This window comes from Bufo bufo, chromosome 6 (genome assembly GCF_905171765.1).
Source record: "Bufo bufo chromosome 6, aBufBuf1.1, whole genome shotgun sequence".
NCBI lineage: Eukaryota > Metazoa > Chordata > Amphibia > Anura > Bufonidae > Bufo > Bufo bufo.
The window spans coordinates 124,096,039-124,110,916 of record NC_053394.1 but is presented as its reverse complement, the minus strand read 5'-3'; the positions used below and the strand labels follow the sequence as shown (position 1 = coordinate 124,110,916).

Below are 14,878 nucleotides of genomic sequence, written 5' to 3'. Positions count from 1 at the left end.
ATCTTCAGCCGCACCAGTAGTTCCCCTTTTCACCGCCCAGTCTGGAGTTCGGGTTGAGACAGCTCAGATCGGATCGGCACTGGGGTTTTTTGAGCTGTTCTTCACTGCGGAGCTCTTTGACTTAGTCGTGGCAGAAACAAACCGGTATGCCACTCAATTTATAGCCGCCAACCCGGGAAGCTTTTATGCCCAGTCTTTCCGGTGGAAACCCGTCCAAGTTTCTGAATTTAAAACTTTCTGGGCCTTCTCCTCAACATGGGCCTGACAAAAAAGCATGAATTGCGGTCATATTGGTCCACAAACCCAATTCATCACATGCCCATGTTCTCTGCTGCCATGTCCAGGACACGATTTGAGACCACCCTGCGTTTCCTGCACTTTAGTGATAATAGCACTTCTCGTCCCAGAGGCCACCCAGATTTGTATACCCCTGAGCAAAACATCTGCATAGACGAGTCCCTGATACATTTTACCAGGCGCCTTGGCTTCAAACAATACATCCCAAGCAAGCGCGCCCAGTATGGGGTCAAATTGTATAAGCTCTGTGAAAGGGCCACAGGCTATATGCACAAATTTAGTGTCTATGAGGGTAAAGATCAGACCCTGGAGCCGGTCGGTTGTCCTGACTACCTGGGGAGCAGTGGGAAGACAGTCTGGGACTTGGTGTCACCCTTATTTGGCAAGGGGTACCACCTTTATGTGGACAATTTCTACACAAGTGTGCCTCTCTTCAGGCATTTGTTTCTAGAACAGATTGGCTGCTGTGGCACCGCGCAACCTAGTCGCCGGGGCTTCCCCCAACGGCTCGTTACTACCCGTCTTGCAAGGAGGGAGAGGGCTGCCTTGTGTAAAGAAGAACTGCTCGCGGTGAAATGGAGAGACAAGCGTGACGTTTACATGCTCTCCTCCATTCACGCAGACACGACAATCCAAATTGAAAGGGCAACCGTTCAATTTGGATTTAAAATCACCCCATGGGGGCAGTGCATGAGGTGATTTTAAATATTAGGTGTACCCAATAAGTGCGAGATATAGAAGGAACCAACAGACGCCAGGGAAAATCTGGAGCTAGCGCGCAGCTACCGGATCAGGAAATAACACATGCAATACAGCATTAGAATAGGGGAACGCCTGATAAAAGTTTTAAATAAGTGTGGTTAGATAAGATTAATAAAATAAAAGAACCAATAAAAGTTAAGTTTTATTTGTTAGAAAAACACATGGCAAGATGAGGCAATCAGTAGTCAATGACTAAATGTAAAAAGGTTTCCCATGAAGCAACCTACGTTTTCATATAAGCCCCACACCTTTCAAGCAGATCAGGGGGAAGGGTATACAAACCCTAGCCCAGCAAAATTGTTCCATTTCAGATATTAGACGCAGACAGATTAGTAAATGTGGACCAGGGGTGCACCACTAATGAGGCCAGGTGAGGCAATCGCCTCAGGTAGGGGCAAGAAGGGGGGGGCAGCCGAAGGGAAGGGGTTAGGTTAAGAAATTGGCATTGGGGAGGGGGGGCGCTGTTTCAGTTTTTGCCTCAGGCAGCAGGAAGGCTACGTGCACCCCTGATGTGGACCAGTATAATTGTCTCCCTGCAGTCTAATGTTTTTATGGGCAGTAAATCTTTATGTAAAGTGCTCATGGTGTATAAAAGCTATGCTAAAAAAGTGACTGATTGATAGTATAGCAAAACGTTGCACGATCGTGAGTATGCCGAGCGGTACTGCTGCCTAGAGGTTGGTGGCATTTTAGGAAAGCCAAAATGAGGGAAAGTGGACAAAAAAGTTAACCAATTCCTGATAGAATTACACAAGCCGTAATGATAATTACCTAAAAATACCTGAAAGCAACATAGACATGATACAAAAGAGGAAGTGAAAACCTCAGAGTAAAGAATGTGTTGAGTGAAAATAGGAGGAAGGGCTCAGCAAGTAGGGGAGGACATACAAAGTATAACACCCTGTCTAGATATAACCTGGCAGCCCTGCTGAGCTGTTCACTAAGGCATACTGCTATCTCTTTGGTACCCGCAAGATGCCTTCATATACCATCACGGTGACTACAGGCAGTCAGTGGTTTGCTGGTACAGATGATTATATCTATATTACACTAGTTGGATCCAAAGGCTGCAGCGAAAAGAATTTGCTGGATAAACCTTTCTACAATGATTTCGAGAGGGGTGCGGTAAGTGTGACTGATCTCCTATATACCATGACTAGCTTTCACGCCTGTTATAAAACACAAACTACTGACCATGTGGTTTACAAGGAGCTAATTATATCGTTCATATAGGCAAACTTCAATTACTACTAGTTATTAGCCATCATGCATGCATTTTATTTAAACCTGTACTTAAACTAATGACAAAATAATGCTAACAAATATGTTAAAGCTGCAATATCACGAATAGAGTAGAATATAGAACTGAAGTAATAGAATAAAAAATAAAAAAATTGAAAAATTGTTAATTTGGTGTTATTCAATACAGTATCTAAAAAAGCACCAAACATACTCAAATTACAGTGCTATAAGGTGTACATAAAGTTTTTTTTAAAGACCTTTACCATAAGGATATGGTGATTTCTTTTCCTCTTGACTAAAAGCTATTCCATGCAGAAAAAAACTAACCCCTATCACCACCAATTTTCTGTTGTGTTTGTAGTATATGGGATGTTCATTTGTGTCTTGCATTATGGTATTCATTACTGAACCAGATTATGCTCACACTTGCGTCATTTGCTATTAGATTTCTTTTTATTGTTTTGTGTAACTATTCTAAACTGATGGATAACTTGTGTAAAATACCATTTTTTTTCTAATATTTTTTTTTAAATTAGGTTCTATATTCAGAAAGTAGCATGCTGTTTCTTTAAACCTGTTAAAACACATCCTGATTGAACTGATAAAAACTGATGAATGGGATTCAACTAAGAATCTTTGCCTTGTTTTTGTCAAACCCTATAGTGGGGGGGAGGGGGGAATTACTAATCTGAATACACCAGAATTCTGGCTCAATATGCACCAGGAAGCCAGAGTAGTGCTTTGTATCACATTTATTAACCTGTTTTAGACACTTTTCTAGACTTTTTAGGACTCGCCAGACAAGGGGCATGACTTATTATAAAGGGCCTGGCTTTGTGAGAAAGGGAGTGGCTAAAATGTTACGCTGTGTGCTGAAACCTGTGCCATAATTTTGGTGCATTTTTGGAATAAACTAAGCCAACAAATAGGTAGTGTAAAGTAAGACTAGACAGTCTAAAGATGTGCAAGATTTATTCTCCAGACTAAGTTTACACTGTCCAGACAATATTAGTACATATGGACAGGGCTGTATTTAAGGGCTCATGCACACGGCCGTATGTATTTTGCAGTCTGCAAAACACAGATCCGCAGAAAATACGGACGACGTCCGTGTGCATTCTGTATTTTGCGGAACGGAACAGCTGGTCCCTAATAGAACAGTCTTATCCTTGTCTGTTATGAGGACAATAAAAGGACATGTTCTATTATTTTGCGGAACAGACATATGGAAACGGAATGCACACAGAGTAACTTTAGTTTTTTTTGAGGACCCATTGAAATGAATGGTTCCAGAAACGTTCCTAAAAAACCCCAGAGTGGACACGGAAACAAAATACATTCATGTGCATGAGCCCTAAGCATCATTCACACGTCCGTATTCCACAGACGTGTGCTGTACGTGTTCTCCACGGACAGCACACGTCCCCATTCATTTTAATGTGTGTAATCAGACATCAGTGTTTTAGTACGTTCCGTAGGTCGGTATTTTTAGCACGGAAGCATGCTCTATTTTGTCCGTGTTCACGGATCCATCACGTCAATTATTTTTCAGCTGTTCAGTGTCAGTGAAGCACGGATGGCACACGGACAGCAAAAAACGGACACATGGACCCAACGCGGATCCTTTATGGACAGCTTCATGGATGCATCACTGACGACCGTCTCACGGATTTGAAAACGGACACGGACGTGTAAATGAGGCTTTAGAGTGTATGCTACCCTAGACACGTGTAGGGCTCACGCCCCTGTTAGTGTGGCTGGACTTGAAGGTATACAGTAGCTAAATAAAATAATTTCGACCATGTAGTAAAAAAACATTGTTGAAAACGAACTTTGTTTGACGGTGATTTTTGTGGTTTTGTGATGTGTTTATCGGCCGTTTATAGAAGTGGAATACATTTGTGTTACATTTTTAACTTTCAAAAAATGCATGGCAAATAACTGCATCACAAAACCGCAGTAAACCTGATAAAACTGAGTGCGACTTTAAACTCCTTTTTTGATGAAATTTTTACAGTGTGGTTAAAAAATCTCATCTAATTTTACCCTTACTCAGCTCCCTATGTGTAAACCTAATGCACAAGTCCGAATTCATCTCCATCAATGAATGGTACATGCTATGATTAGAAAAACTGTATACACCATCCACCTCTGATTTTCTCTTAAAATTTATTCACTCAAGTGAGTGGGTCTGCAAGAAACAGATAGGACGTGGAGATCGCCTGTGAGTGGTCTGTATAAAAAAATCCGTCCATTGCAGTATCTTATCTGAATGCGCCGTATCTCTTGCTAGGGAAAGGACACCTTTATTCTTTGGCTGTTCCTTTTTTTCCATTTTCCAAGACTTTTATTCATCTGTCCCCTCTATGTAAACAATGGGGCAGTGGCTTTCTCGTCTGAAGTCAAGCGCAACCTTTAATGCCCCTTAACGTTTGATTGATAGGATCTCTGATTCCTTTACTGCCGGACACTCGAACATAGTCTCGCGCATGCGCAGGCTCTTGTGTGCGAGTGTCTGAGCATTAAGCCTCTAGAACAGGCATGCTCAACCTGCGGCCCTCCAGCTGTTGTAAAACTACAACTCCCAGCATGCCCAAACAGCTCATTGCTATCAGCCTACAGCAAGGCATTGTGGGAGTTGTAGTTTTACAACAGCTGGAGGGCCGCAGGTTGAGCATGCCTGCTCTAGAAAGTACCTCACAGCGGAGGGGAACAGTGCGCAGGCACCGGCATTGCAGGGACACAGCGCACGCCCATAACTACGCTCGAACGTCCAGTAGTGAAGGAATTGGAAACCCTATCAATCAAACGCCAAAGGGCGGGAAAGGGGCGGGGCACTCTTGACTTCAGGCGAGAAAGCCGCTGCCTCCTTGACTTCAAGACTATTGTCTACATAGTGCGGCCACATGAATAAAAATCTTTTTTTTTTAACTTTTGGCGCATTGTACAGAAAAGACACAGACAACTTTATAATCATGCTACAGGCTGCAATAAGGTACTGCTGGCAGATTAACCCTTAGGATACTTGAGTTTTTTTCGCTTTCATTTTTCTTCCCTATCTTCCTTGAGTCATAACTTTTTTATATTTCCGTTCACATAGCTGTATGAGGGCTTATTTTTTGCGGGACAAGTTGTACTTTCTAATGCATACAATGTAGTGGGAAAATTCCAAATGGGGTGGAATTGGAAAAAAAACGTAATTCCTCCACCATTTTACAGGATTTGTTCCCATGGCGTTCCTTTTGTGGCAAAACTGACCCATGCCCTTCATTCTCTGGGTTCAGTGCGATTACATAAAATGTATAGTTTTTTATGTCTAAATAGTGTAAAAATAAGTGTAAACTTTGGGAAAACTTTTTTATGGTGATATCTACTGAGCTGTGTGGGGGGCTCATTTTTTGCAGGACAATCTGTAGTTTTTATTGATAACATTTTATTTATTTTAAAAATTGCTTTTATTGGTGTTTTAAAAGGTACATCATAACATCAGAAAGTACAACATGTACATGACACTAAAATTGCGGCCACATGTGTACTGCCGCGAATATGACAAGTTTCATATAAAACAAAGGATCATTCTCAATAAAGTTGCGGTTATAAATCAGTGATAAACATATACATATTGCAATTCTAAAGCCATAAAAAGAAAACATACTGGGATGGGGTGGGATGGAAGGGTAGGAAGGGAGGGAAAAAGGGGGGGGGGGAATAGTACATCTCATGTCCCCCAAAAAGAGTAAAATATATTACCGAGAGGTGGTCTGAATATGAAAGATAAGATCAGTTGTGCTAATATTGAGTGCTTCCGAAAGGTTAATAACCAGGGTGTTAAGTGCTATTGTGCTATCCAGGGCTTCCATATAGCTATACATTTTTGGGGTGTGCACATTTTCCAGTCCGTCAGTTGCTCAAGACGGTAAAGTTGGTCTCCTCTGTTAATCTAGTGTAGAATTGAGGGAGGGTCTGTCTGTTTCCAGCATGTAGCTATTAGCAGTCTGGTTGTGGCTGTGGGATAGCCTTTGTGTCTATTTAGACCCCTGGAAGCCAGAGAAAATACCAAATAGACACAATTTTGGGGATACTGGAACCGTCATTTTGCCAAGGTTAGATAATAACTTGCAAATCTCTGTCAAGTATGCAGCGATTCTGGGCATTGTTCACCATATATGCCTGTAAGAGCCTATATCATTATTGCATCTCCAACAAATGGGACTGACGTCTGGGAACATCTGGTGGAGACTTTGAGGGGTGTAGTACCATCGAATCAGTATCTTATAGCTCTTTTCCTGCAGTTTGACACACCTGGACACCATGGTGGGACCTGATATCAAGGAACGCATCTCTTGTTCTGTAAAATGGATCCCCAACTCTTGTTCCCATGAGGAGATAAAAGTAATATCAGGAAGTATTACTTTACTGAGAGAGTAGTGGATGCATGGAATAGCCTTCCTGCAGAAGTGGTAGCTGCAAATACAGTGAAGGAGTTTAAGCATGCATGGGATAGGCATAAGGCCATCCTTCATATAAGATAGGGCCGGGGGCTATCCATAGTATTCAGTATATTGGGCAGACTAGATGGGCCAAATGGTTCTTATCTGCCGACACATTCTATGTTTCTATATGTATTGGGACCTATAAGACATAGTAAAATGTTGTATAATTTAGAGATCTTTTTGGCTTCCTTGCTCTGTAGTGCCAGAGTCTCAAAGGCAGAAAGTTCTGAGGGGGCTGGGGAAAGCATGGATTTGCTTTTAAGCTCGAATAGGATGGGATATCATCCTCGGGGCATATGGACAAAAGGGGGGTGTTTAAAGATTTCGCTGTATCAGTCAATGTTGCCCAAAAGGTCAGTGAGGATGCTGAAAGCACATCTCGTATTTGCATAAGGGCGGGGTGGTGTGGTGTTAAACTAGATATAAACTTAGAGTCTATCCAAATCCTTACTGTATAGTATGTTATAGTGCTGGTAGTGCAGAGCATTTTATGAACTAGGAAGTGGTCTAGGAATAGAAGTGATCGCAGAGGAATGTTAGACATGGCTTCCTCCATGGAAATGTCAATCCTCCCCATATGGGGACAGAGCCAGTCCAGGCACAGAGCGCATATAATCGCCCTATGGTAATTATATGGATCAGGGATCCCCAGTCCTCCCTTTTTAGGTTGTTGAATTAAGTATTTATGGGGCAACCTGGGTCTATCCCGTCCCCAGAGGAAGGATGAGAAAACATCTTGTAGGCATTTGGAAAAATACGCGTGGGATTGGGATAGGTAAAGCTTGTAAACAATATAGCACCTTGGGGAGCAAGATAGTTTTAAGGAGGGTCCTTCGGCCAAACCATGAAACGAAGGGTATTTCCCAGGAATCTAGCAGGTCCTCCAAGATCCTCGACAGACCCTGAAAATTAGCTGAGAACAAGGATGAGAAATCTGGGGTAAGTTTTATTCCAAGGAATACTACTGACTGAGTAGTCCATTGGAATGGGGTGGATTGTTGTAAACCAGCCTGCAATCAGGAGGCTAAAGAAACATTAAGTACAATTAATTAAGAAAAATTTACTGAAGAATTGGAGAGAGTGCCAAAGACCTGGAGAAGCGACATGATCGCCGGGAAAGCCTGTTCAGGGTTCGCAACAAATAGTAAAACGTCATCAGCGAACACTGCTAGTTGGTGTGTATTGGGTCCAACCTGAATCCCCTTCACCTCGTCTGATCACCTGAAGGCCTGTAAAAGTAGTTAGATAACAAGGACAAAAAGCAACGGGGACAACGGGCAACCTTGGCGGGTCCTGTTGGATATATCAAATGGGGGGGAAAGAGTTATGTTAACCAGTACCTGTGCCGTTGGGTTATTATACATAGCCATCACTCCACTTATAAGGGTTGCAGGGATTCCAAATTTAGCCAGTACCTGGGACATAAATAGCCAACTCTGTCAAATGCCTTTTCAGCATCCATGCTGAGTAAGACTAAAGGCATTGCAGAACTTTTAGCTAATTGCATAAGATGGATCACTCTCGCAATATTACTCTTCCCTTTTCTCCCAGGGATTAACCCTACCTGTTCCAGCGAAATGAGATCTGGCAAAAAGGCTTTCAATCTATTTAGCAGCATTTTGGCGTATAGTTTAAGGTCATTGTTGAGGAGTGAGATAAGTCGATAATTGGAGCATAGGGAGTGGTCTTTATTAGGTTTTGGGATAATGGAGATTTAAGCTGAGAGCATAGATCTGGTGAGCGACTTTTCCCCTAGCGCTGCATTACAAACCGCCAATAGGCGGGGTAGAAGTATTGTTTAAAATTAGTTATAATAATGAATAGGTAGGCCTTCTGGGCCGGGGCTTTTATTCGTGGGTAACTCTTTTAAGGCTTTTTGCAATTCCAAAAGTGAAAAGGGGCTTTCTAGCTTTTGGGCTTGTTCTGGCAGTAGGGAAGGCAAGTTTAATGTTTTAAGCCAATCCTGAATTTGCTTGGTTTTGCTTACACGTTGAGAGAGCGTGGATCATGTAGGTTATAGAGTTTACTGTAGTAATCATAGAACTGCTTCACTATTAAATCTGTTTTACGGTATTTTTGGAAGTCAGCAGATTTAATAAGGGAAATAAAAGAGGCCGCTTTTCTTTTTTTATTTGAGATAATAATATCTTAGATGCTTTGTTTCTGTGGGCATAGTACTTATATTGAGTGGATAAAAAGCAGTGTGACTATTTAACAGGTTTTTCAATTCTGATCTCAGGGTATCCAGGTGTGCCAAAGATTCTGCAGCCAGATATCTTTTGTGTTGCAATTCGAAGGCATTAGGAGAAAATGATGAGTGACAAACTGTGATCGATCGAAGCTGACAGAGACGCAGAGTTAGGCCTCATGCACACGACCGGTTTTTTTTGCGGTCCGCAAAACGGATTTCCGTTGTTCCGTGATCCGTGACCGTTATTTCTTCCGTGGGTCTTCCTTGATTTTTGGAGGATCCACGGACATGAAAAAAAAGTCGTTTTGGTGTCCGCCTGGCCGTGCGGAGCCAAACGGATTCGTCCTGACTTACAATGCAAGTCAATGGGGACGGATCCGTTTGACGTTGACACAATATGGTGCAATTGCAAACGGATCCGTCCCCCATTGACTTTCAATGTAAAGTCAGGAGTCCCTTTTATACCATCGGATCGGAGTTTTCTCCAATCCGATGGTATATTTTAACTTGAAGCGTCCCCATCACCATGGGAACGCCTCTTTGTTAGAATATACCATCGGATTTGAGATAGATTGTGAAACTCAGATCCGACAGTATATTCTAACACAGAGGCGTTCCCATGGTGATGGGGACGCTTCAGGTTAGAATATACTAAAAGAACTGTGTACATGACTGCCCCCTGCTGCCTGGCAGGTGCTGCCAGGCAGCAGGGGGCAGACCCCCCCTCCCTCCCCCCCCCCCCCCCTGTATTTAACATATTGGTGGCCAGTGCGGCCGGCCCCCCCTCCCTCCCTTGTATTTAACACATTGGTGGCCAGTGAGGCCGGCCCCCCCTACCTCCCTCCCTTGTATTTAACACATTGGTGGCCAGTGCGGCCGCCCCCCCCCCCCCTCCCTCCCTTGTATTTAACACATTGGTGGCCAGTGCGGCCGGCCCCCCCTCCCTCCCTCCCTTGTATTTAACACATTGGTGGCCAGTGTGGCCACACCCCCCTCCCTCCCTTGTATTTAACACATTGGTGGCCAGTGCGGCCAACCCCCCCTCCCTCTCTTGTATTTAGCACATTGGTGGCCAGTGCGGCCAACCCCCACTCCCTCCCTTGTATTTAACACATTGGTGGCCAGTGCGGCCGCCCCCCCCCCCTCCCTCCCTTGTATTTAACACATTGGTGGCCAGTGCGGCCGGCCACCCCTCCCTCCCTCCCTTGTATTTAAGGCAAATTTGGCAAAATAAACGGGAAACAAGGCGCTCATAGGGTAGTAATTTTTGGTATCAGATTTAGAAAGTGTGCTGTTTCAATTGTTACACTCACCTTCTGGTGTTGTGCTTGTGTCAGTACAACACTTGCAAAGGCGGAGGGGGGAGGGGTTCGATCAGAAGGGGGTATGCTGCCGGTATCTTCTCAATCCTTGGAGTTGCCAGCACTCCAGAGGAGTGATGTAGAATACTGTAAAATAACTGTGTACTAACTTGTACACAATATGATACCTCTTGGCGCAAAACCACAATTGCGAGTGACGTCTTTTTAAAAGTTATTTATTCATTCGGGTGACAACGCCTTTCGGAGTGAGAATACTCCTTTATCAAGTCTTTGGAGCTGGGTACATACAGTTGGTGCGACTGATCCAAATGCTTGGTGTCGGGGTCCTGTATGTGTAGCGCAGTGCGGCCGCCCCTCCCCCTCCTTTCCTTGTATTTAACACATTGGTGGCCCCCCCCTCCCCCCCCCCCTAATTAAAATGACCGACCCCCCATCATTGGTGGCAGCTGAGAGTTCCGATCGGAGTCCCAGTTTAATCGCTGGGGCTCCGATCGGTTACCATGGCAGCCAAGACGCTACTGCAGTCCTGGCTGCCATGGTTACTTAGCAATTTTAGAAGCGAAGTGAAAAATCAGATCTAAAAAGCTTTTATGCAGACGGATCAGTGGATCCGTCTGTGTGAAAGTAGCCTACGGACAAGGATGACGGACGCGGATGGCAATCTTGTGTGCATCCGTGTTTTTTCACGGACCCATTGACTTGAATGGGTCCGTGAACCGTTGTCCGTCAAAAAAATTGGACAGGTCATATTTTTTTGACGGACAGGAAACACGGATCATGGATGGGGCTGCAAAACGGTGCATTTTCCGATTTTTCCACGGACCCACTGGGTCCGTGAAAAAAAATGGAAAACGGAACAACGGGCGCGGATGCACACAACAGTCGTGTGCATGGGGCCTTATTCAGTGTTCCTCAGATCTCTTCTTGTTGTTTGAAGGCTTGCCTTTCTTAGGCCTTTCTTAGGCCTCTGCGGTTTAGCTGGGGCGGCTTGCTAGGAGTCCACAACTAAAGGAGGTAGGAAGGCAACATTCTGTGCAAGGCACCAGTCCGGGATGTCGAGGTTAGGAATGTCCAAAGCGCCATATATCCTTTGCAGATCCGCATGAGCTTGGATGACATGCTTGTGGTTCGGGGTATTGATCAGAAGACCAAAAGCATGAAGCCATCTATAGGTCAGTTGTCATTTCTGAAGAACATCTAGCAAGGGCTTTTGGAGTCGCCTTTTCCTAAGAGTCATGTCTTGAAATACAGTTATGGCTGATCCCTCAATCTCAATAGCCCTGTTGGATCAGGCTGCTGGTAATATTTGCTCTTTAGCCAAAAAGCTGGTCAAATGGCATATCACATCCCTAGGGGGCTCTTGAAGTTTAGGCACTGATCCCAGTGCGCAATAAATTTTGTCAATAGCAAAGGTCCCTGGTGATTCAGTTGGAACAAGGCGTTTAAAAAAACTGAGTGATTGTGGCACCTACTGACTAGGGGACCCCCTTGAGCCTGATATTGTTGCATCTCCCCCTATTGTCTTGGTCTCCGACCAGGGAGTATAAGTAGTTTAGGTGGGCCTGAGCATTATCCAAGTTGTGAGATACTTGCTCACCAAATTCATTTGCAGCGACTTGAGCGGCCTCCAACACCTCGACCCGGGAGCCCATTTGTGGCATGTCTTGTTTTATTTCTTTCAGGTCTTGGCGTATAGGTTCTAAAGCTGCATTAAGGAGCTCTTTCATGAACTCTCTAGATATTGGCAGATCATCTGCTGTAGCCGCGTCTTCCTGCTCAATGTCTCTATCGCCATCAGAGTCGGCCTCACCTCCCGCTAGGAGGGCCGCGTGCAGGGACGGCGCCATCTTGGTTTCTCACCTCAGCTTTCTTCACAAATCTGTCCATATCAGGGGTTTCTTTGCTTCTTTCTCTGATGAGTTTGCTCATGACTGCATTGAAAAGAGCTGTAATTTGCCTGCAGTGGAGCTCACTGAGCTGCGTGCATCCGGCTCGGCTGCTTGACTACGCCCCTTTTATTGATACCATTTTGGAGTAAGTGTGACTTTTGATCACATTTGATAAAAAATTTGGGGTAAGAGTAGCAATGAAAAAATTGTAAATTGGCCATTTTGACCTTTTTTACCATTACACCATTCGCCGTATTGGAAAAATATTTTTATATTTTAATAGTATGGGTGTTTTTAGTTGCGGTGATACCCATGATGTTTATATTTTTTGTTATTTACGTATTTATTTTTTATTATACGGAAAGGGGGTGATTTAAACTTTTATATTTTTTTATATATTTTTAGCACTTTTTTTTACTTTTTGTAATGGTTTTGAAGCTTGTATATGAATGTACAAAATGCATTTATTTATTTTTTTGAACAATCATGGATTTCTCAAATGCATTTATTACTGACTATTGCTAATTTTTTATGTTGGCCTGCTACCTGGAGGCCAATATAAGAATTGCAGCTTCAATGCTCTCAGCCTCTTCAGCGAGACTGAGAGCATTGAAACCAATTACAGACATCCTCATTGGCCACAAAGAATGCTGGTAAAATGCCCGGAAGCGCGAGCTTCCGGATTCTTGACCCTTTTGATGCCGTGATCTCACTTATTGCCGGTCGCGGTAATTAGCTGCAGGTCTCTGCTGTTTGAAACAGTGGAGATCTGCCAGCCATGGCGCCTGCTGCACGTGCGAGCGGGTGCCATGTTTGCCTATCGCTCCAGCGCCGTACATGTATGGCGATGGTAGGTAAAGGGTTAATATGCATTTTCTAGGTGTCAGGTTCCCTTTAAGCCTTACACTGCCTTCCTGAAGAGATTACTTTTAATTCTCTTGTATCTTGTAGCTGCAAAAAACTAAAATTAGCGATAAGAAGACATGAGAAGCAGCGCTAAGGTGAAAGAGTCAACATAAATCATTGGTTTTCCCCTCCTTCCTGGCGCCTTAAGGTCCCTTTACATGGGACGATACAGCAGGCGATTGTAGAGAAGCGTTCCTTCCCAACAGTCACTTGCTTGTCAGTGGAGGAGAGCGCTGTATTTACATGCAGTCAGTGTCGGACTGGGGTTCCTAGTAAAATTTCTTCTTGGGGCCCACTGTGGAGCCACATGTCTGCTCACACACTGACAGGCAGCAGCAAGAGACTACAAGATGACTGATTATGGGAGCTCCTGCTGTGACTTTGAGAAGGCAAGTCCCCGATGAAAGATGATACTGGCTGTCTGCCTCTGCACTCACTACAAGTCATCTCAGCCACCTGATGCGTCCATAACACAATGGATAATGGGTGTTAAATGGGGGACTAGGGGCCCACCTTGCTCAGGGGCCCACCATGGGATTCACTTTTTCCACAGTGGGCCAGTCTGAGCCTGTATGTAGTGATCTCCTCCACAATATTGGGTGAGTGATCGCTAATGCCATCGCTCGTCCTCCATTGACTTTTTGGTTGCCAGCTGCAGATCGTGGTTACACAGCACAATCTGCTGCCGGTAAGCAATAATTGTTGTGCTCACACAAATGATCTATTTGCCGATGAACAAGTGTTTTGCTCGTTCGTCAGGTAATTGCCGGTAAATTTGGAATTCTCAGCCCGCGTAAACTGCCCTTTAGACACCTGCTCTCATAGGCCTTGTTGTATATACAGTCCTAAATGTGGGCCACAGGGTATACTATCTGGTCTATACTTTACTATGGCACCCTTTCTTAAGGCACTATTAGGCTGCGTTCACACGGGCGAGATTTCCGCACGGGTGCAATGCGGTAGGTGAACGCATTGCACCCGCACTGAATCCGGACCCATTCATTTCAATGGGGCTGTTCAGATGAGCGATGATTTTCACGCATCACTTGTGCGTTGCGTGAAAATCGCAGCATGCTCTATATTTTGCGTTTTTCACGCAACGCAGGCCCCATAGAAGTGAATGGGGTTGTGTGAAAATCGCAAGCATCCGCAAGCAAGTGCGGATGCGGTGCGATTTTCACGCATGGTTGCTAGGTGACAGTCTATTCACTGTATTATTTTCCCTTATAACATGGTTATAAGGGAAAATAATAGCATTCTGAATACAGAATGCTTAGTAAAATAGCGCTGGAGGGGTTAAAAAAAATAAACAAATTAACTCACCTTCTCCTCTTGATCGCGTAGTTCTCGGTCTCTTCTGATGAGCTGTCGGCTAAAGGACCTTTGGTGACGTCAGATCACATGCTCCAATCACATGGTCCATCACAGTGGTGATGTACAATGTGATTGGAGCATGTGATCTGACGTCACCAAAGGTCCTTTAGCCGACAGCTCATCATTAAAGAAGTAAAGAAGAGACCGGGAACTACGCGGAGGAGGTGAGTTAATTTTTTTATTTTTTTTTAACCCTCAATCACCTACTATGCATTCTGTTTTCAGAATGCTACTATTTTCCCTTATAACCATGTTATAAGGGAAAATAATACAATCTACAGAACACCGGTCTGGGTACCACAGTCGGTTTTTTATCACGCGCGTGCAAAAAACATTGCACCCGCGCGATAAAAACTGAACATCGGAACGCAATTGCAGTCAAAACTGACTGCAATTGCATTC

The 14,878-nt window shown here is 44.1% G+C and overlaps 1 protein-coding gene across 1 annotated transcript in view; it reads left to right on the top strand.

The window, feature by feature from the left end:
* The first annotated feature begins 1,966 nt into the window (after positions 1–1,966).
* ALOX5 (arachidonate 5-lipoxygenase) overlaps positions 1,967–14,878 on the top strand; it is a 142,334-nt gene continuing 129,422 nt past the window's right edge. Inside the window, exon 1 of the mRNA XM_040436555.1 lies at positions 1,967–2,184. Within this exon, the coding sequence (XP_040292489.1) occupies positions 2,035–2,184 (150 nt within the window). The 5' untranslated portion in view covers positions 1,967–2,034. The remainder of the gene's footprint in view (positions 2,185–14,878) is intronic.